This window comes from Notothenia coriiceps, unplaced genomic scaffold (assembly GCF_000735185.1).
Source record: "Notothenia coriiceps isolate Sejong01 unplaced genomic scaffold, NC01 NC01_scaffold00037244, whole genome shotgun sequence".
Classification (NCBI taxonomy): domain Eukaryota; kingdom Metazoa; phylum Chordata; class Actinopteri; order Perciformes; family Nototheniidae; genus Notothenia; species Notothenia coriiceps.
The window spans coordinates 8319045-8341752 of record NW_011369945.1 but is presented as its reverse complement, the minus strand read 5'-3'; the positions used below and the strand labels follow the sequence as shown (position 1 = coordinate 8341752).

Below are 22708 nucleotides of genomic sequence, written 5' to 3'. Positions count from 1 at the left end.
ATGTAGAGAAGGTTAAGCTGTCATTATTAGGCTGTTATGTACTGTTGGAGTGGTAAGCACTGAGCAGGCCTATTGTTTTGGGATATTTGTGGGGTTAGGTGCACGGTCCGTGAGTGTTTTTTAATTGGTTAAGTGGTCCTTAAGAAAAAGTTTGAGAAACACTGCGCTAGTGGATTATCAACGGGGGGAGCCTCGCTGCGGGGAAATTAAACAGATGGCTGTCCGCCCCTGAAAAATGTCTATGCACACGTTATTATTAATAGTAATTGTAAGAAAACATTTATAACATTTTTATATTATTTTTTGTTTTTTAATCATCTCGCTACCCCCACTTTGGGAACCTCTGGTCTAATAGACAGTGAGACTATTTAGGAACAGCTTCTATAATTCTTAGGGGAATATGATCATTAGGGGAGGTGTACTGTACTCGAATGCAATCCTCAGTACAAATCTAAAAAAGTAAAAAAGACAGAGGCAATGATTTCAGGCAGAAACTGGGGCTAATGGAGGCTTATTACCTCTGGTTGCACAAAGAAGAGAAGCAGATATCTATTCTTGTGCAAGAGGTAGCTTCGTTGTCATAGCAACTGATATCCATTTGTATCCTTCATTTGACAGCTTGAGTAGGCGGGACTTCCGTCTGCCGGATTTCCAAAGATACAAATGTGTCAAGATAATCATTCTCCTCCAAGGCTTTTCAAGGGATTCAAAAGTATCGATTTCTATAGCCTATGATTAGATTATTCTAAATTTAGACCATTGGGCTCATAAGGAGCCAATTGAACTATAGCTACATATAAAAAGGCTGCAATGTTTAGCCTTAATATGATTTTAAAAATATAATTAAAGAGAGACAACGTTCACAGCATTTGAAGGTTAGCTTAGCAAAGACATTTTTTATTACAATATCCTTTTGATACAATAAAGAGCGACAGTACAAGATTTATAAAATGTGAAAGGACGACTAATTTGCTCTGACCGGTATAAACGAAAACGGAAGTAGTACAAATAACTATCTTGTTTCTTTTTTATCATCTCTGGTTGGAAAATCAATAACATTTCCCAGAAGTCTTTGCAGCTGAACTGTCACCCAAAATGTCAGCACCCTAAGAACTCATGCACGGGGGTTATTACAGTACCATTTACTTTAAAAGATACGCATGTGTTTTCTTCATGCCAGTATATAATGGTCCGTCAATGTGGCCATAGTCTACGTTTAATGACAATACAGTAGTAGTCAAAAGCTAGCTAGCTAGCTAGCTATCGCCAGCTAACAGTTAGGACCTTCATGCTGGAAGGTAACTGACAGCAGCTTAACGACAACATGTCCCTTTCTCTAGTTAAACGGTGGTGTGACACACCACTGCTAAGACGTGTTTTACAGTTCAAAGAGTACAGGAGGAAAATACAAAGCTGTAATATGACCTACACACTGTTAAGACACCGCTGGATGAAAAGGCTGCCTGTGTTCTCCAGCAGCTTCAGGATAATCAGCACTAAAACAGATAAGGTAGGCTGACAAACTAATACTGGAACATATTCATGGTCTCTGTGCATTTATCCCCGTTCATAATTCTGTAAAACAGTAGTATTAGAGATTAAAAGCAGCCTTTGTTTACAGATAGGGGCTGGAAGCAAGAACTGTACTTAGGTACAAATTCAGGGTACTTGTACTTTGCTTGAGTATTTCTATTATATGTAACATTATAGCCCTACGTAATTACGAAACCATTTACATTATACTTTTCACCTCACTATCTTTGTCAGAGAGCTCTATTTACAAGATTGAAAATCATTCAAAACCATGTATCTCTACTTTCAATTTTGCTTGTGCATTTTTATAATAAACTGAATGATTTAGTTTTATTTTGTTTGCCAAGAGAAACCCCTTTCTTCTTGAGCAGACGTGGTGATTCTAATTTTGGTACTTTATCAGAATCCTGTTAAAGAAATTCTAACCCCAAAAATTATCATTTGGATATTAATTGCTCAACCAGTTTTACCTTGAATACTAATAGATACTTAATTCAACCCCCATGCCCCATGAGGTTAACAAAGAATACAAACATGGGGAGAAGCCTTGGCACATCAAAGTAAATGCAGGCCAAAAACTTGTGCAGTAAAATCCAAGTCTTATTTATCTAGTTGATCACTCACTACTAGTGTTGGTTGTTGGGCTGGTGCGGAAGTAGATGTTTTTTTTAACTAGTACTGGTAGGTTTTACCGAAAATGTTTGGAAAAAGTGAGCAGAAAAAGAATCAAGAATTCAAGGTAAATCTGTGATTCATTCATTATACAAATTTAATTTTTTTAATTTAGCTGATAATGATAACACACTTCTACTTAAATGTGGGGTAGGTAATTAACTTCAGAAACACTTTTTGTTATCTTCCATGGAATGCTCTTAAGATCCTGATAGCAATGAATACATTAAATGCTTTGACAATAAATACATAAAAAAACGTCATCTGTGGAAGCCGTGGCGCTGCAAAAAGGATGGATGGCCTACCTGCCTGTCAGGCTTCCATCTGTGCACAAAATTATCTCGTGCCCTCATTGGTCATGTGCGCGTTTGTGTGTGTTGGAGGAGGGGCTCTGTAAGGAAGTCTGAAGGAAGAGGCAGATTTTTTCCGGTTGGCTATTTTCAAATTCTAGCGCACTCGAGCTGGTTTCTCCATTCTTACCTACCCTACCTTTAAGGAGGTTCTGAATGTGCCCCATTAAGAAAGTATATTCTGCCCGAATATTTTTCAAAACATGTTTCAAATGTTACTGTTACACTCAGCAGTTGTTAAATAGCTGTCATACTAATCTGCAGACCCTCTGTTGCCTTTAAGGATACGATTGACCTGTCTAAGTTTCCTGTGGACAGAATCAGGAATTTTTGCATCATCGCTCATATTGACCATGGAAAAAGCACGTTGGCTGACAGGCTGTTGGAAATAACAGGTACTTTTTCTTCATCACATGAGCACATCAGCTTTTTTTCCAACTTAGTTTTAAAGTGGCTCTATTGTGCTCATAATCAGGTTCATGTCTGTATTTTCTACCTCTCCTGGGATATGTCTCCTTGCTTTGATGTTCAGAAAGCTCTTTATTGTTCTCATACTGCCTGTGCTGCAGCACCTCTTTTCACCCTCTGTCTGAAACCAGAGCCCAGTCTGCTCTGATTGGTTAGCTGGCCGGCTCTGTTGTGATTGGTCAACCAGAGATGTCCCTCCCCTAAGCCTATGTACAATGTGTTGGAGCGCTAGCCAATAGAAGCATGAGTGTTAAATTGTGATGTCACTATGTTACATAAATATACAAAAGAGTCCAATGGAGGCGTTTCAGGCAGAGGTGTGGCAGAGAAACTCCCCTGAGAGGGAACACAGGGATTTTAGCAAGACCATCTTCATGTATAAAACCTATATAACACACTTCAGGAAAGAGAAAGCCCCAAAAACATAATAGGGCCCCTTTAATATGTTACTCTACTAATTTCTTTGTCTTTTATCTGCAGTGTCCCCTTTACTGTAACAATGTAAATCCCTCTACTGTATATAAAGGATGTCTGATTCAGATTTTTTTGGATGTCACTGACTAACAGGTGCCATAGCAAAGACTGACAAGAACAAGCAGGTGTTGGACAAGCTTCAGGTGGAGCGAGAGAGAGGGATCACAGTGAAGGCTCAGACGGCCTCGCTGATCTACAGCTACGAGGGAGAGCAGTACCTCCTGAACCTCATTGACACGCCGGTCAGTACTAAGCTGGATGTGATGTCAGGAAAAAAGAACTACTTTCTCTCCTTGTTGTTCATGGTTGTTTTGCTATAGCTGCGGTAGTTCATCAGGACTTTGGTCCTAAGAGAAGAAACTCTAGAAACTCTGCCCGGTGCGTTCTTATAATGTTGTTTCTTGCAGGTTTTCTAAACCTAGATAATAGTGAGACATTTTTACTTTATTACCAAGCTTTGAATTCAATTATTTTTCCCTCTACTGCTACTAGAGATTAATCAGGTTACCAGATAACTTAAACATAATTTATTTTAAAACATCCACATCCAATCGGAGGCTCATTTGTAATGTTTGAAATTAAAAATGTTTGCATCTTTCCTCAAATATATTACCTTGGTTTCCAATTGTCATGATTATTTTTTCAATTATATATTTTTCGTTCACTGGATCCTTCCATTTAACATTTATCATCTTTTAACCAATTCATTGTTATTTGTTTCATCATTGACACAAAAAATGTCTGTTCTTGATCTCTTCTGGTGTTGTTCTAAAGACCTGAAGAGAGCAATATGAAAATAAAATAGGTTAACTATATTCTTGTCTTGTGTGATACTGTATGTCCAAAAGTTTTTAAATCTCCGGTGCTTCTCTTCTCTATAGGGTCATGTGGACTTCAGTTACGAGGTTTCTCGATCGATTTCAGCCTGCCAAGGGGTCCTGTTGATTGTCGACGCCAATCAGGTACAAACCCAGACTCATAGCTCTCTTTTTTCTCAGAAAAGTATTGTTGATGTACTTATATATAATATTTTTGCTGTCATGTGAAGGGGATTCAGGCGCAGACAGTTGCCAACTTCTACTTGGCTTTTGAAGCTCAGATGGCCATCGTCCCTGTCATCAACAAGGTACAAATATCTTTATGCCTTTTTGATTTGTCTGCTTGACTACTATTTAGAATGTCATTTTAATTCTGCATTTTCCCCTCAGATTGATTTAAAAAATGCTGATCCAGAGCGAGTGGAGTCCCAGATTGAAAAAGTTTTTGATATTCCATGTGAGGAATGCATTAGGGTGAGTGGTAGCATAATGAAAGGTGTATTTTCAGTATCGCTTTGAAATAACTGTTAATTCCAAATTTCATTTTTTTCTCCAGATTTCAGCTAAGCTTGGAATAAACATTGAAGAGGTTCTCCGAGCGGTTGTGGAGAGAATCCCCCCGTAAGCAGCTTCATTCAGTCTTATTTCTCACATGAAACACGTTTGACACGTAAAAGTGAAGCTGTTTTATTTGTGCTTGTCTTCTCAGGCCCGCGGCAAGTATTGATGAACCTTTTAAAGCCCTCGTGTTCGACTCCACCTTCGACCACTACAGAGGGGTGGTGGCCAACATCGCTCTGTTCGGGGGTCGGGTCAAGAAAGGGGACAAGGTCGTGTCGGCGTATCTCGGGAAAACCTACGAGGTCAACGAGCTGGGGCTCCTCCGGCCGGCTGAGCACCCGACACAGAAGCTGTATGTTCACTTTTTCTCCTCTCCATTCATTTCTTTCACTTCTTTCACCCAATACAGCTGATGTTATTTACAGAATATATCATTTCAACTATTTTGGTCATTTAGTTACATTTGTAATCAAAATGGCCAAACATGCTGCTGGTTCAATCTTCTCAGTTGTTGCTTTTTTTTTTGTCTTATATGATAATAAACTAATTATACTAGGCTTCAGGAAATGTTTTGTCATTGTGTACATTTTTTTAAATGTGTATAAATCAAACAATCCATAATCAATTGTTTTATTAAGCTGCATTCACATAATACGCAATGTTCTCTTTGCTCACTGCGGGGTTGGGCGAGGAACCTTGCGGTGAAAACAGCCGGTTAAGTTTTTTTTTTATGGCTACGTCCCATGCTAGCTTGTGCCGCTACATACAGCTGTTATCTGATTGGTTGCGCATTGAAAGGTCAGCTGTGAACAACACTAAAAAAAGAACCCTTTCATTTATTGTGTAAAGCACTAAGTGCACTTACTTTTCTAGCTTTTGAAAAAACATGCACTGAAGGGGTTTTACCTTTGAATCTGTTCCTCTTCTTGTTTAGGTTTGCAGGCCAAGTAGGCTACATAATAGCAGGGATGAAGGATGTGAAGGAGGCGCAGATTGGGGACACTCTCTACCTCCAAGAGCACCCGGTGGAAGCTCTTCCAGGGTTTAAACCCGCCAAAGCAATGGTCTTTGCTGGTAAGATGTTTTATTATCTGCTTCCTGCTGTCAGAGAAAAATCTCTGTGAAAATGTGAACTGGATTTGAGGATTCTTTAAAACTTTTTACTTTTTGTATTGCCTTTACCTATAACTGAAATAGACTCAAAATAACCACAAAGAAACATGACTACAAAGAGACATAACAAAGCTACAAAGGGAATCAAAGGACTAAAATGACTACAAAGTGACCAAAAAGGGAAGCAAAAACACAACAAAGAGACATAAAATGACTTCAAAGAGACTTACAAATACCTAGAGACTTAAACCAACTACAAAGACGCACACAATGACTACTAAGAGAGATATAAAAGGACTACAATGAGACAAACAGAAACACTACAGAGAGAGACAAGTCACTACAAATAAACATAGATTGACTACAAAGTAAAAAACAAAACACAACAAAGAGACGCAACGACTTCAAAGAGACTTAAATTGACTCTATAGACTTGAAACGACTATACAGACATGTTTAAAATGTACTAATAAATGTCTACAAAGACACACAAAATGACTACAAAGATGCAACTAACCACAAAAAAAAAGACTCAAATTGAATACAAGTCGTTATGTCATGAGGTGGGGCTTTTTTTTTTGCTTCTTTCCTAATCGGCCAATGGATGTACTCAAAGGTGAAAGCCCTTCAGTGCATGTCGTGTCTCACTAGCTAGCACAGTAGGTGCTCTTAGTGCTTTACACAATAAATGAAACGGGTCCTTTTTTCTGAGGTTGTGCAATCTACATATTTGTTTCCTGTCCCCCAGGCATGTATCCCATGGACCAGTCAGAGTACCCGGCCCTTCGCAGTGCCATTGAGAGGCTGACCCTGAATGACTCCAGTGTCACGGTGCAGAGAGACAGCAGCATGGCCCTGGGAGCCGGCTGGAGGTGAGGAGCCCTGCTTTGAATTAGAATGAAAAATGACTCCTAATGGTACGACAAGGAGGACATGTTTTGCCGCAGCATCATTTGTATTTATTTGCGTCACTCAAACTAGACGTGCCGGCAAGGTTTTTCCCGCCATGGCCGAAATAACCACTCCTGCTGCTTTGTGCATGTTGTTACAGAGTTACAGATATGTTGGGAAACCAAATGCTATCATGTCCAGGTTCATAACATCAGCCAAAAACACACAAGGAGCTGTCTTCATCGTCTCTAGCATGTCACGTGTTGGCTGAAAGAATCTTGTTTAATACAGTGTTATGAACCCAAAAATAAACAGATTCCGAAATAACTGCCTAATGATGCTAATTAGTGAAAAACCAATGCTATGTCAGGTCTGTCAACATGATGGCAAGCAAACACGTTCAAAATGCTTGTTTTCTGAATGGAGATTGGATCGATCAGGCTAAGCAAAGCTTCTATTGTAGCTGCTCCATCCACTCTCAAAATAACATGAGGTGATAACCCAACACAGCCAATGAAAGAAAACAGTAGGTGGTGATTATGCAGCAAACTGCTACAGATCTGCAGGTCATTAAATAAACCAAAAGAAGTTTCATCAGTTTCTTCACAAATTGGGTATCACATGATATGATTTATAACAAAATCAGCAACTTTTCTGCATACCATGTGTTGCCAAACTTTAGCGCTCATTGATCCTTACAGGTCATATTAGTCCAGGTGATGAAATTGAATATTATTTCTTTAGTGGTATTGATTTAGAATAGATGATTCAGAACTATGAAGATGCGCTGGAATATTTATTCTGTTTTACAGATGATCTCTTTCTGAACATGCTCTTTGAAATAGAAAGAATGAATATTAGTTATAAAATGTAAGTGTTCGTCCTGTGCTCCTGCAGGCTGGGCTTCTTGGGTCTTCTGCACATGGAGGTGTTCAACCAGAGGCTGGAGCAGGAGTACAACGCCTCAGTGATAGTAACAGCCCCCACTGTTCCCTACAAGGCTGTGCTCTCTTCACCCAAACTCATCAAGGTGAGAGACGTTTCCTCCTGATGGGACACGCTCCCGTTGTACACTTTAAGGTTGAAGAAAACAGATACTTTGTCATATTTTAATGGAATCATTTGGAGTAGACTGAGAGTTGACACACTGATATCGCTAGCGTCATTTTTATATTTGTTTAGAGCTTCTGTTGATTGGTTATTAGTGTATCTGTTTTACAAAATACGCTTGTTACTTTTTCCTTTTTATGCCTATTTCAGCAGAAATTAATTTGTCCCATGGTGTTGTCTACTGGATTTGTTGAATAATTTATAGAACACTTTGGAGGAAAATCTGAATGCTTTGTTGCAAAGTCAATACCACAACAAAATGTTGTAATCCCATTGGCAGAAATGTAGTGAAAACGAAGACTTCAAATGTATATTTAAACTACAAATGTTCACAATGTTGAGATCTTTAACGCCCAACGATGGTATAAATGTTAGCGATATAGCATGAATGTAAAGGCAACTTTTTACAGCCACTTTTTAATACCCGGTCTATTTTGCATAAATATGTGACTTTAACCTCAGAGAATATAATCTCAGGGAATATATGAGTTATCTTGTAAATATAACCTTTTTCTTGCTATATTATTGTGGGGTTGAGTGTTTTGTTGGATGAATTGTGACTTTAAAATAATGAAAACTTTTGAAGCCTGTTTTATTTTGAGGTTGAAATGTTTCTCCCTGCAGGAACACGGCAGTGAGGAGATCACCGTGGTGAACCCGTCTCACTTCCCAGATAGAGCCGTTGTGTCTGAGTATCTGGAGCCGATGGTGCTGGGGACCATCCTCACTCCGGACAGCTACACCGGCAAGATCATGACCCTCGCCTTGGTAAGAGCAGCATGGAACATTCACACACAGACTAATGGCCATCATTTTTACACTGCAACATTTTCATTTAGGTCAGGTTGAGTATCTGTAAGAAAAAAGCAACTTAAAAAAAAAGAGTATGTGTGTTTTGTGTGTTAACAAACTTGTTTATAATTCCGTTGCTACTTTCATTTTGAGGGCTTTTCTCTTAAGAGAAGTGTCTCCTTGTTTGTTATGTTTTCTAATGTCAAAGGATGTTTTATCGTTGTTTCCCCAAAGAACCGCAGAGGGATCCAGCAGAACATGGTGTACATAGACGACCAGCGAGTCATGATGAAGTATCTCTTCCCTCTCAATGAAATCGTTGTGGATTTCTACGACCTGCTCAAATCGATGTCCTCCGGTTACGCCAGGTACAAATACGCAAGTGCTACTAAGTGTTGGGGGGGTACCAACTTCAAACTGGAAGAAGATAAACTACTGCAAAGTAGTAGTTTGGTTAACTGGTGCTACATAGAAAAAGTCTTTCAAACTACTTTGTAAAACAAAATAGTAGATTTGACATGATAAGAAATATGAAACTTTTATTTAGAAATAGTGAGCACAGGCCAAACAAATGACATTTAATAGTACTAAATACTAAATGGTCTCTCAACACTGGTGCTACAGATATAAATACATGTGGTATTGATTGAGTATGATTAGGTAAATGCACTTAAAGTATTAGGATTAAAAGTACTATTTGAAAAATAGTCAAATATTTTAAAGCAAAAGCAGCACATTTTCACATTTAAGAATCTAGAAATGTGAAATATTTAATTAATTCAAATTCATTTTCTGTCAACACACTTTTAATTACTTAAATATAATGTTAGATGGTTTTAATTTATACTAAATAATCATATTTTTGAAAGTTTTTCCTAAGTATTATGTGTGCACTACAAGTACAGTACTTGTAGTAAATGTACTTTCCACCACTGGGTCCACATCATAAAAACGTAATATATGAAATGATGCATTTCAAGGTTTGTTTTGAGTGTGGATGGATAAATAATAATATTGCATTACTTATGGCTGACACTGAAAGCGTCCCATCATTCTACCTCCCGTAGCTTTGACTATGAGAGCGCAGGCTACCAGGCTGCTGATCTGATAAAGATGTATATCCTGCTGAACGGGGAACCTGTGGAAGAACTCATCACCATTGTGCACAGGTAAACATTTTTCCTTCTTCACGAAACCTTTTGAATAAAAGAAGATCCTCACTGGTCTCAGGAGGAGTAACCCTGGCGCTGCTTGACAGCATTCTCATTTTTCTTTGTCCCAGCAGGCTCCCTTAGCTTAATTATTATCGCTAGCAGATTTTTTACGAGTTTACATAATTTCAAGGTTGTGTGGTCCCTCATTACTATAGTAGTTCTTCTCAGTCTATGGGGCATGAAATGTATTTAAACACCAAGGATAACATAAAAAAACGACCTACTGGCAGCCAGTGGTGACATTATATATTATAACGACTTTACCCAGCGGACAAGGACTTTGTTCCATGTGAGACGAGGACAAAAGAGTAAACTCACGGACGAGAAATGATGACGCACAGCAGATCTGAATTGAATGTACTTACTACCAAAGCCAGTACAGACTGGTAAATAAAGAGTGCTATGCTCCACCAACAACGGCTGCTCTATGACCAATCACAGAGCAGAACATCTGTGTAATACAAATACTTTATCCAATTACGACAAGGGCAGATACTTGTGAAGAAATGATTAAAGGAATAGTTTGACATTTTGGGAAATATCCTTATTTACTTTTGTCTTAGTTGAAAGAATGAATACCATTTCTGTCTGTGTATTGTGTTTGGAGCTAGATCAAAGCAAAGAAAAAAAAAAGATTAATATTACAAACTCGTTTCAATTACAATGGCATGTATGAGGGTAATTGTATGTAAACAAAAAAAGGGGGTAACTATTCAGAAAAAAAATAAACAAAAAGTTATAAATTAACAGAAGAAAATGTGGATGTTTTCACAGAAAATAGTTTTAAATGTACTAGAAACACACTCAGATTTGTTTTTATTTTAATGATAGTAATTTGTGAGAAAAACATTCAAAGATTATCTGGCAAAAGTCACACATTTACGAAAACAATATCCAAATTTGAAAATACATTTTCTGAGGGCTATCTTTGCGCATAAATTGTCTTTTTATTTTTTTTATTTTTTTGCTGACTATTACCACCCTTCCTCATATCATTTCTAAAGTATTTATGGTAAGCTAGAATATTGAATGTCCTCTGCATTTATCAGCTGCTGTATGTGGAGGTGTTTGATGCATGGCACTTCTTGCTGGTCGTTTTTTGGTTCTGACCGGTGTGTTGTCATTGCAGAGACCGTGCGTACAACATGGGGAAAGCCATGTGTGAGCGCCTCAAAGACTCCATACCCAGGCAGATGTTTGAGGTGGCTATACAGGCAGCTATTGGAAGCAAGGTCATCGCGAGGGAAACGTAAGTACAAGAGGCAGCGCTAAGCTTCTTTGTTAGACTCATATACGATTCAAAACAACGCATATACAGTATATAAAGAACAATGAATTGTATTTGACTCTTTCAGGATAAAGGCGTTCAGAAAAAATGTTCTCGCTAAATGTGTAAGTCGGATTTGAACTTAACTCTCAAAAGTTGCTGAGTAAAAAAAATGCATCACTAACACTAGTGTTGAAATCTGTATGTTTGTTTGTCCTGGTAGTACGGAGGTGACATAACACGGAAGATGAAGCTGCTGAAGAGACAGGCGGAGGGGAAGAAGAGGATGAGGCGCATCGGCAACGTGGAAGTTCCCAAAGACGCTTTCATTAATGTTCTGAAGAGGAAAGAGAAATAGACTGAAGTCGTAGTAGTATTTTATTGTTATATATATTGATATCATTATCATATGCAGCAGGTTTTTTTAAAAGGCCCTGCCAGATTTTCTCGAAATAAAATAGACATTGTTTCCGCAAACTTTTGTTTTTGTGCCTATTTCCACATTATGCACCCATTATTTAGTTTTACAGATTTATTTTTATATGTGCACACACATAGGAGAGGAATTTAAAGATCAAATGTTATTCAAATATTATAAATCGAATGCGTTCTAACTGTGATATCTATCTGTCATAATTAAATAGCAGAATATCTAGCCTCCTTTTTTGTAAAGGAATGTATAATACATCATTTATTATTGAACAAGTTGCTATTGTTTGAAGTACACATTACTGTACAGTGCAGTTAGTAGCCAATGATTGTATTCCTAGAGCTTTAATAGTCTTTATAATTATTTGATAAACTTGATAATTTGCTAATATCTTTTGTAATTTCAGTTTTTATAGACAGCAAAAGAAATAACTGGCAGATTTACAGATAACTAAAGAATATTGTTTAGCTCTGTATTCAGCAAAACATTGATAATGCCAGTGGAAACATTTCCTGTATAAAAAACGTAATATGCTTATTTAATCATAAGTTTTGGAGACTTTATGAAACGACAGAAACTGAGACAATTAAGCAGTTTATCCACTAGATGGCAGCATTAGCTCAAACAGAAGCAGAAGGGAATTTTCACCCGTGAAAAGATCTCATTGCCAGTGGCGACTCGTCATTAGGGGCTGACACTAGGTGGGGGGGCACAGATCATGTTTAGTCATCTGATTCGTCTGTACATTGCTGTTTTAGTCTGCGTTCTTCTAATTAGTGTCAACACTACAGTGTGCCTATTGAGCCGTGTTGAGCGATGTGGGGCAAGCCCCTCTCTCTGCTGTTAAAATGAACGTGTTCTGTAAAAACTACACTGCGCATGCTCAGAGTATTAGTGCCGCAAAAAAATAATCACCATAGTGCTGCCATACCCACCAAACGTCATCTCGTAATTCAGAGAGCTGATTGGCTGTAAGTACGTGTGCCGCGAAAAGTTTAGATGTGAAGAGGAGCAGTTTATAGCGATTCAGTAAAACGGAAAGAAAATGAATGAAGTTGAACATCTTCAGCTTTGGTAAGTTAATTTTATGTCAAATCTTCTGCTGGATCGATTGATATTGTGACCTCGGTTTTGATTGATTGATTGAAAAGTTTATTAACAGCTTGTATATTGGGTACAGTACAGTACAGCTCAAAACATACAATTGTTAAGGGGATGCAGACCAGAGAAAGACTTTCGTCTTGTTTACATCAGGGTCCCCCATTTCCAATTCATCATATCATTTAAGACATATAAGACATATTTGACATACAGATGGCTTATTTACAATTTACATACAGGTGGTTTTTTACATACAGATGGCTTATTTACAAATTTCATTTTAGATTTCGTTCTAATACATCCTAACCGGACATTTAAGACATACCAAGTCTACAGATATAAAGTTAGTAACAGAGTCTAAAATGCGAGTATATACATAGATGGGGGGGAAGCTGTCCATTGTACGACAGGTTGAGATTTGTACCATTACCGGAGCCAGTTTTGCAATGCTCTCCCCCGAAGGTGCTCTTTAAGAGANTAGACTAGCTTCGTTGCTACGACAAACCCTCGAGGGGTAAATATAATTGGTAAGTGGTTGTTCTAACGTATAAATGAGTATATAGCAGTAATCTACTTATCGTCGATGTCTGACATGACACGACACATTTGACATGACATATGTATTCGCAAAGTCTGTGGTTTATAAAGTTGAAAGTTTGAATTTGTCCCCAACGCGAGGGTCGCGTGCATGGCCCGTGCAACTGATGTTCGTCACCAAAGTTGGGTCACCATGCCCCTGTTTTGCACGAGGAGAGCATTACAGACAGACAGAAACGAGAGCAAGAACAGAGAGCATGTGAGAGGCCAAGGTAAAATGAAAACGGCGATGGACAGAGTGAGAAAAAGGCCGGAGGTCGAAAAGGACGCCTCGGGCGGCGAATTTCCACCCCCCGCGCCTGGCCGCGGTATCTCGGTTAATCTCAATTTCCACCCACCTGGACATTGGACATTTTAGGTATCTAAATCTCCCAGGGGTCACTCGGCAATCGACATTATTCAGGGTATCTATCGCCGTGGATCAAATATATTGCGTCGCAGCTTTTTTACCCTTTTTCCGCGCCGAAATATTCAGGTTTTAATGCCATGTACAATGACAAAATCATGCGAAAATAGGTTTTGTCGCTGAATTGTATGGAGTTAGCCACCCGTTAGGGGCTGCCTCTTTAAACCCCACTTCACAGAAAGTGGTCCCTTGTTGCTGTACGGACTGACGTCACCCCAAACTTGGACACCGAAGGGGGACTAGGAGTTGTGGTTGCGTGATAAGATACGCGTGTGAGGAAAAGGCAAATTTGGAAAAACACAAAAATCCGGATATAGATGCCTACACATACAAAAGACCGTGTTGTGATGGGACTTGATAATTACCACAGATGCTGTTCCTTAGACGCGTTTCATAGTGGCGGGGGGAACTACAAAAGGGTTGAGTACGATGTATATGACAAACTTCAAAAAAAAGGTGGTACTCGTGGTTGTCTTTGACTGCACGAACCGATACATATGGTAATTAAACATTAAAATACCTGCGGCTTATAGTCCAGTGCGGCTTATATATGTACACACATCATTCAATTTAGCTGCTGCGGCTTATATTCAGGTGCGCCTTATAGTCCGAAAATTACGGTAATTTAAAAAAACATTTTTTTATTAAAAACAAGATTAATGGCATTTGATATGCTTGTTGGAAATAGTTTAATGATTAAGGGTTTTGCACAATTTAATAATACACAAAGATAAGAGATGACAAACAGTGCATGAAGAGACAGAAAACTCGTTGGGCTCATTCAAAGCCTCTACCTAAATGATATTAAAAGTCACAAATGTATATAAAACCCAAGATCAATATACAAACAATTGGTTAAATTCAATAACAACTTTAAGCACGACATATTCTATCCTTAAAAATGTGAATATGAAAACCAAGCATCGTACAGTGGTGACATTATTTTGTACGGTATTGCAATGCAACAAGGTACAGTTTTTTCTATTTTACACAACATTTAGGAAGTCATCGCTCTCTGTCTTACTTATAAATGTACAAAAAAAACAATATTACATCATAACATTCTATTTAAAGAGGAAGTAAATCATTAATTATAAAGGGTTTTGATGTAGAGTAGGAACATGTATGGACATTGAGACTTGCAGTGATATTCTTGGACTTGGAGCGCCCTTCTCTATCTCCCTCTCTCCCTGATGGAGTTCTTGAAAAGCATCGACAGTGCCTGACCCTGAAAGAGTGATTTAATGGAGCGGCACCCTGCAACATTTTGAGTCATACCTTTCCTGAGGCTGTTTGTGGTTTTTCTACGTGTTTGCGTGCACGTTGGTGTGCGTTGTCTCAATATGTTGTTCAACAAGCAGCTCTATGTAGTCAGCTGTCCGGTGCAGTGTGCGTGTCATTAATCACAGACCCAACACAGCGGAGCGAGGGAGGGAGGAGGGAGAGAGAAAGGCCGGGCCCGAGTAATCTGTACACAGCACCTAAGGAAAGATGTGGAAGATGTAAGGACGAAAGAAACAAAGAAGAGGGTGGGAATGCGAGAGTTGTCTAGAGAAAGGTATACGTAAACTGTAATGAGGAGCAGAGTGGAAGAGTTAGGGACCAGCAGGGGAGGCCTTTAGCCCTGAGAATTGGTTTCATCAAGGGTGGAACAATTATTCAGAATTCTATCAAAATCATTACATGGACATGTGCAATACTCAAATCACTGGAAGCACAATTAAAGGATAAATGTGTTAAAATACCATTTTGAATGAAGTATTGTGAAACTGCAGAGATATCCTGGCCTACCAATAGTATTCTATGTGCTAGGCATAATATGTATTATTATGTATGTATCTATGTATCTATGTATGTATCCCTATGTATCTAGGCCAGGATATCTCTGCAGTTTCACAATACTTCATTCAAAAATGGTATTTTAACACATTTATCCTTTAATTGTGCTTCCAGTGATTTGAGTATTGCACATGTCCATCTAATGATTTTGATAGAATTCTGAATAATTGTTCCACCCTTGATGAAACCAATTCTCAGGGCTAAAGGCATTCTCAGGGCTAAAGGCACTTTTTTTGTGAGACTGGGTTGGACTGACTCCTGCAGCTACTAATTATAAAAGGCAGTCGGGCACATATGTATACTTATACATACAATGGGTAAAGAGTTCAGCAGATTTCAGGTTTATTTGGACATTATCTTGTTTAATGATGTTTGTTGAACCTGTGTTACAGGAAGGAGATTTCCTGGTCAGGACTCACCATGTTGAATACTGTGATGGGGGGATCCTGGACCCTGATGACATACTCAGTGATCTGGTAGAAGACAAGGACAAGGTAAGAACTGCTGGAGAAAAAGCCATGTTGTGGCATTGCTCCTGGTTTAAGTCTGACAAAGATTTGAAAGAGATCAGTGAGATAGCTTTACTTGATTTAACTTCACTTTAATATAAAAACTGACATTATGACAGTGGTTTTGTCACTTTAAGCTGACCACAAACAGCCATGTAACATTCACCTTCTCAATTCAAACCTGTGAAGTCTGACTAACTCATGTGAGGTTAAATAGCCTCACATCAAAACAGCTTGATTCCTGAGTGACCAACAGTAAGCAGAGTATACACACATGCATGTTACTCAACAAACATAAAGCTTGCCAGTCCACAAAGAAAATAAACAGGTGTCTGACAGCTCTAATAAACCATCTGTATCCCTATTGATCCTTTTGATACCTCTCATATAATGCATTGATCCTTTTGATTTAAAGCTATTCATTGGTCACATAGCAAAGTGTATGGACTTGTACGAATGTTTGAGCAGATTTCTGTGTGTGTGAGTGTGTGTTCACAGTATTGAGCAGCAGTGTCGTCTTAGCCACTCCCTTGGATAGAATATTGCCTCACAAGCAAAATTCAAAGGGAAAAGGTTTTACTTTGCCTTCAGCATTAGGCTGTGTCATTAGCAATTCACTTTTTGGAGACTTTGCAAACTTAATCCATACATCCCTGTTTCCTTAGTTTCCCCTGAGGAATGTGTCATTTTTCATTTTCCCCCTTTGGAAAGGTCTTTTCACTCTGTCATATGGACTCAGGCATTATTAGAATGTGATAAATGGCTTAGATTAAGGGTTTTTTGAACCATAGTTAAGGACCTGAAAGGAATCTGGAACCCTCTCTGCACATTAAAACAGTATCAACATGTTTTAATGAGCCTGTGTCCTATGGTGAACTGAATTTTTCATTTAGGTCACTGCCTAAAACATCTGAGCAACCTACTGGCTAGAAAATGTTATGCACATTACCCCGTGCTCGGCTCATACTGTATGCCTTTAAGGATGTATACATTCTGCAGGATTTGTTGGAGATTCTCTGAACTAATTAAGAACAAAGTTGCATAGGTTGGCAATTTCTCTCAGGGCTGTAAGAATCTAAAGGACTAAAGTGATCTCTCCTTCTCTAAAAAGGGCACACAGTTAATATCTCGCTTTTAGATCTTGTTACCAAGTTAATTTAGTTTCCAGCTGAATGAAAAGTGTTTATTATATTGTGTTATAAACAGCATTTTTGCCCTGACGATTATATTGTCCCACATGACGTTTTAAAAAATATTTGTAGCTTATGATGTTCTCTCTGCTGGATGAGTTTCCCTCATGAGCCCTAATGTCTCAAAGTGAGCCGGAGAGTTACATGATGACACGCTAAGCCCCCGCCCAGGGGCCACACGACTCCATGACAGGAGCAATAACAGAATCAGGAGACCAGCAACTGACCTCAGGGATTACTATTATGAGAGCCTGTTGCCATGGTGTTGTAGAGCTTCAGAGAGCAGCATTCACCCATCCTGCCGTTGGATAGTTTTCACTCTCCCTATGCCAAATTCAACAAGAAGTACCTCCCGTAGCACGTACACTACTTCTGCTATCAATCCCACAGTACAATGCTCTGTTTTATAGATACCAATCATGGATGTACACGAATAACTCGATACAGCGTTTGAGGCGAGGCCCTGTTCATTCATAAAAAAGTTGCTTATTGGAGCATAAGCCAAACTGGCCTGACACTCAAGAACAAAGAGCATGTGCACTTGTGATTTTCTTAAGCCCCGCCTCCAATCCATCATGGCAGAATTGTTGCTGTTTATGGCACAGCCAAATGAATAAAGGCAGACAATTACTCGGCTCTAATATAATATTAAATAATATTTGGGGTAATCATTGCCTTTTATTTAAGTGACAGTGTTGAAAGGAGGAGACAGAGGGGAGACATACAACATATGGTCCGAAGCAACTCCTGTTGGAACAAGGGAATCTTTTGGACACAGCCCATATATACTTTTAAAAGGTTTTAAAGAACAGCTGGGCAACAGTTGACACAAAGGCAGTGGTTTATTACCATGGAGATGAAACGGTCCAAACATGTGTAAAGTTTATCTAACGTGTGCCAGATTAAGATATTTATAGCCCCTTTTGTTAATGTACCCTCTTTACCTTAATCTGAGCTCTAACCAAGAACCCTGAACACATTTACGTAGTCACAACGGTAATCTAACTTGGTCAGTCCTTGTAAAATGTTCATATCATTTTTAATATCGCAAGTCTATAATTGAATGACGTGGTATTAACTTCGCACTGCAAATCGTGCTGAGAGAAAAATTAGCATCTTGTAACGTAACGATTTCTGATGTCACTTAAGGTCTTGTTATTTTGAGTTTACTTCTTATTTCACATATTTCTATAAAACCAGAGGTTTAGGGTTAAATATAGGAGTCAAATGCAAATCATAATTAAATGTAAACGAAGGTGCCCATTTTATTGTTCAGATGCGCTTCAGGATATACGTCAGCAATAAACGCGTCACTGTCAACACAGCCTTTACAGTCAGCGCTGATTCTGACCTTGTGTTGTTGCGAGAGGGTTGCCAGTTATCAGGTGATTGTTTCCGCGGCTTTCGATGTCTTCAAATAGTCTGTTATGGAGGACACTGATTCACAACTCACTATAGCGTTCTCATTCATCTATGAACAGAGCTTCACTGTTAAAAACTCAGATCAGATTGAAGAAAACTGAGTTAATGAGTTGATGTAAAAAGAGGCCAAGTTTAACCTAGCTAAAAATGATAAGCACTGGTTCATTTGAATTAGGGATGCCAGAAACTGACCATGATCAAAATCGAAAATCGGACAGCCCTGGCGAATAATAATCGATTATTCGACGCCTGCACTATATTTTGGTTGAAACTAAGCCAGGAAAAAAAAACAAAACATAAATAATAATAAAGAAATATATAAATAAAATCGAATTTTAAAAATAATTTTCGATTATGGAGAATGTAACGAATATTCGAATAATCGAATAATCGCTGGCATCCCTAATTTGAATAGTAGGATAAGTGGTATACAAATATAGTATAAAAACACATGGATACTATAAAATAAAATGTTCCATATGCGGATAAAAAAAAGTGCCTCACTCTAATTCCCCAAAACACACATACAGTGGGACGCACGCACGCACGCACGCACGCACGCACACACACACACACACACACACACACACGTAACCCGTGCAGAATGATACCCAGCAGTACACACTTCTGAGCAGCAGAGATTGCATATGAAATGAAAGTGTGAAATATTCATTGGATTCTGAAGCGAGACTCTCATAGTATTACTGAGCTGAGATGAATAAACGGCTCCTAATCCCAGATGAGTGTTCTACTGTAGCCCAGACTCTCACTGACTGGCTTTAGGTTTAGACCACAAAGAAAACACAGAAGAGTTTCGAGGTCTGCTGAAGACAGAGGTCAGAAATACTGTTTAAAAAATCCATTGCTGAAATACAACCGAGTGCTGCATTTGAAGGAGGGCTCAGATTTCTGAATGTTTAAGGTGGTATGGTACCTACTATGAGGAAGTGTGCTGCCTATTTGTAGGCTTATAAATGTAGGGTATATTTACGAATCTGTCTATTTTGGATTTTGATCTATTATATGATGTGATGTGGGACATGTTTAGCTTAGCGTGGTGTAGCTTAGCTAAGCAAAGCATAGCTTAGCGTAGAGGAAATAATAGCAGTAAAGGGGAACCGTTAGCATAGGTCTGTCAATGCTACATTTAGGTGCTGAGTCTTTTTCTAGGCAAATTGGTAAAAGAGACAACTTCACTTTGACAATTTGTTTGATGGTTGTTCAGTTCCTCTTTCATCTTTCAAGTAATATCTACATTTATAGACAGAGCTACAGAGGAAGGCAAATAAATACATTAATAACATGAGAAAGAACCATTGTTCAGTAGCTAAACCCTTTGCATTATCCCCTACCACCTCAAAGAAAATAGTTTTAGCAGGTGGAAATATATGGAAAACTATTTAACTATTTTTCTAATGTGTTTCCTGTGCAAATGTACCTTTTTAGACCGCCGCACAAGCCCACTTTTTCTTCTCCATTCCCCTAATGTCTCCCTTGCATGTTGTTTATCAGGCCCACTCCCATCTTTATGTCTAGGAAAATGAAATGTAAGCAGGAAGTCTGGATTCCCATCAGCAGTTTCCATGTAGCTGGAAGTGTAATTCCTAATGTATTTTTCCAATCTGGAAGGTATTGCAGAAACAGCCGTACAGAGAACAGGGTTTGTTTAAAAGGTTAGCTGGTAATGGATAGCAGGGGTGGGTGGGGGGGGGGCACTGTTGCCTTGTATAATATTGATGTATGTTCTAGGACATTAATAATAACACATGCTGTTGATCAAATGCACTCATGCAAACACAGACCAAAAACACACTTGGCATGCGTTCCTTTGCAAACATCAGGGTTAAACACAAATATTCTTCAAACAAGAGCGCTGGTGATCACTTCAAGCATACATTTACATGTCACTGATACAAACAATGCATTCTATTATGGTGGGAGTGCATTTGTTTGTTTACCTTACACACATAGTAAGCCTAATATTATTGATCTATATAAATGAGGCTAATTAAAAACCTACAATCAGAAATCACACTCTACCAAATTGCTTCAGCCGAACTTTGTCTTTTTAACAATTTAACACATACGCATACCTTAAACACACATGCACCCAGTAAGGCTGGTTAATGAGGCTAACATTAATCATAATATTAATTTAAATGTCTTTTATGCATTGTGTCATACCACAATATGGCAAATGTGTACACAATTGCATGGTGTTAATTTAGTGTCTAATTTTAACTTTGACAAAATGTTTATATAAGAGAACACAATATGATCATATCATTATGTTTTAATACCATTGAAAGACGTTTATAATCGTTGATACCCGAATACATTCTCGTGTTTGACCTATTTCAATGGAAAGAATATTTGGGCACCAGCTAGCCTCAAGGTAGGTAGGCTCAGCGTGAGCAGAACTTTAATCATGGGTAATTGTGCCAATCATTATTTTGACTATTAACTAGTCACGCACATGAACATTACATGGCAAATGGTTTGGTTTGATTGTATTAAGATACTAATGGCCTTTACCAGGACTTCTTGTTGGTTCAGATACTAGCTAAATGTTTCTATTCATGAACACCTTTACTCTCTCCAAGGCATTTTTTACATTTTTCCTTTCCTCTAATACAGTGGTTCTCAAACCTTTTCTGTCAGGCCCCCCCTTTGGAGAAAAAAAAAAGTCGGACCCCCCCAACACAAATAGTCAGGCTCAGTGACGACGCCAGAGATTTACTTTGGGGGTGCTGTGGGGTAGCTTGACGTTTCATAGAGGGTGCTCAAACATTTAGGGTTTCTCATTAATGTACCGGTCGCTACAGTGGAATTTTCTAATGCAACAATCCCCACGCATATACACAATGTACCCGCGACTGTTACAATGAAGGCTCGATAATCAGCTCACGGCATATACAGTTGCAAGAAAAAGTATGTGAACCCTTTGGAACTACCTGGATTTCTGCATAAATTGGTCATAAAATGTGTTCTGATCTTCATCTAAGTCACAACAATAGACAAACACAGTCTGCTTAAGCTAAAACCACACAAACAATTATATGTTTTTATGTTTTTATTGAACACACCATGTAAACATTCACAGTGCAGGGTGGAAAAAGTATGTGAACCCTTGGATTTAATAACTGGTTGACCCTCCTTTGGCAGCAATAACCTAACGTTTCCTATAGTTGCATATCAGACCTGCACAATGGTCAGGAGGAATTTTGGACCATTCCTCTTTACAAAACTGTTTCAGTTCAGCAATATTCTTGGGATGTCTGGTGTGAATCGCTCTCATTGAGGTTGAGGTCAGGACTCTGACTGGGCCACTCCAGAAGGCCTATTTTCTTCTGTTGAAGCCATTCTGTTGTTGATTTACTTCTGTGCTTTGGGTCGTTGTCCTGTTGCATCACCCATCTTCTGTTGAGCTTCAATTGGTGGACAGATGGCCTTAAGTTCTCCAGCAAAATGTCTTGATAAACTTGAGAATTCATTTTTCCGTCGATGATGGCAATCTGTCCAGGCCCTGAGGCAGCAAAGCAGCCCCAAACCATGATGCTCCCTCCACCATACTTCACAGTTGGGATGAGGTTTTGATGTTGGTGTGCTGTGCCTTTTTTTCTCCACACATAGCGTTGTGTGTTCCTTCCAAACAACTCAACTTTGGTTTCATCTGTCCACAGAATATTTTGCCAGTAGGGCTGTGGAACATCCAGGTGCTCTTTTGCAAACTTCAAACGTGCAGATCAGAACACATTTTATGACCAACTTATGCAGAAATCCAGGTAATTCCAAAGGGTTCACATACTTTTTCTTGCAACTGTATGAAACACAAAAAGCAGGACATCTCCATATTTCAGATTCTGAATACAGATATTCATGCATAAAAAAATACTTGTGTTATTTTACTGTGGATCAAATAAGTGATATGTTAACCGTTGCAGCTCTGCT

At 38.7% G+C, this 22708-nt stretch overlaps 1 protein-coding gene and 1 long non-coding RNA gene across 3 annotated transcripts; both read left to right on the top strand.

Annotated features, from left to right (window-relative positions):
* Window positions 1–1084: 1084 nt before the first annotated feature.
* guf1 (GTP binding elongation factor GUF1) lies at window positions 1085–11740 on the top strand. 2 transcript variants are annotated; one of them, XM_010793427.1, is made up of 17 exons: window positions 1085–1510; window positions 2839–2950; window positions 3591–3739; window positions 4379–4459; window positions 4546–4623; window positions 4706–4789; window positions 4872–4936; window positions 5025–5228; window positions 5811–5950; window positions 6738–6861; window positions 7778–7910; window positions 8615–8758; window positions 9017–9150; window positions 9850–9951; window positions 11126–11245; window positions 11352–11388; window positions 11487–11740. In XM_010793427.1, exons 1-17 carry the CDS (start codon window positions 1325–1327, stop codon window positions 11619–11621), a joined length of 2028 nt encoding a protein of 675 aa, XP_010791729.1. In that variant the 5' UTR covers window positions 1085–1324; the 3' UTR covers window positions 11622–11740. The 2 variants fall into 2 exon arrangements, with proteins under 2 accessions (XP_010791729.1, XP_010791730.1); XM_010793428.1 differs by lacking the exon at window positions 1085–1510 and adding an exon at window positions 2162–2272.
* Window positions 11741–12956: 1216 nt separating this feature from the next.
* On the top strand, window positions 12957–13122 carry LOC104964598 (uncharacterized). The gene is made up of 2 exons (XR_800439.1): window positions 12957–13001; window positions 13046–13122. It is a non-coding gene; the product is annotated as an uncharacterized lncRNA (long non-coding RNA).
* Window positions 13123–22708: the final 9586 nt, after the last annotated feature.

Coding starts and splice junctions, on each gene's coding strand:
- guf1 (XM_010793427.1), top strand. CDS start 1,325: ATGTCCCTTTCTCTAGTTAAACGGTGGTGTGACACACCACTGCTAAGA. Junction 11,246..11,351: donor AAGGTCATCGCGAGGGAAAC/GTAAGTACAAGA, acceptor TGACTCTTTCAG/GATAAAGGCGTTCAGAAAAA. Junction 11,389..11,486: donor AAAATGTTCTCGCTAAATGT/GTAAGTCGGATT, acceptor TTGTCCTGGTAG/TACGGAGGTGACATAACACG.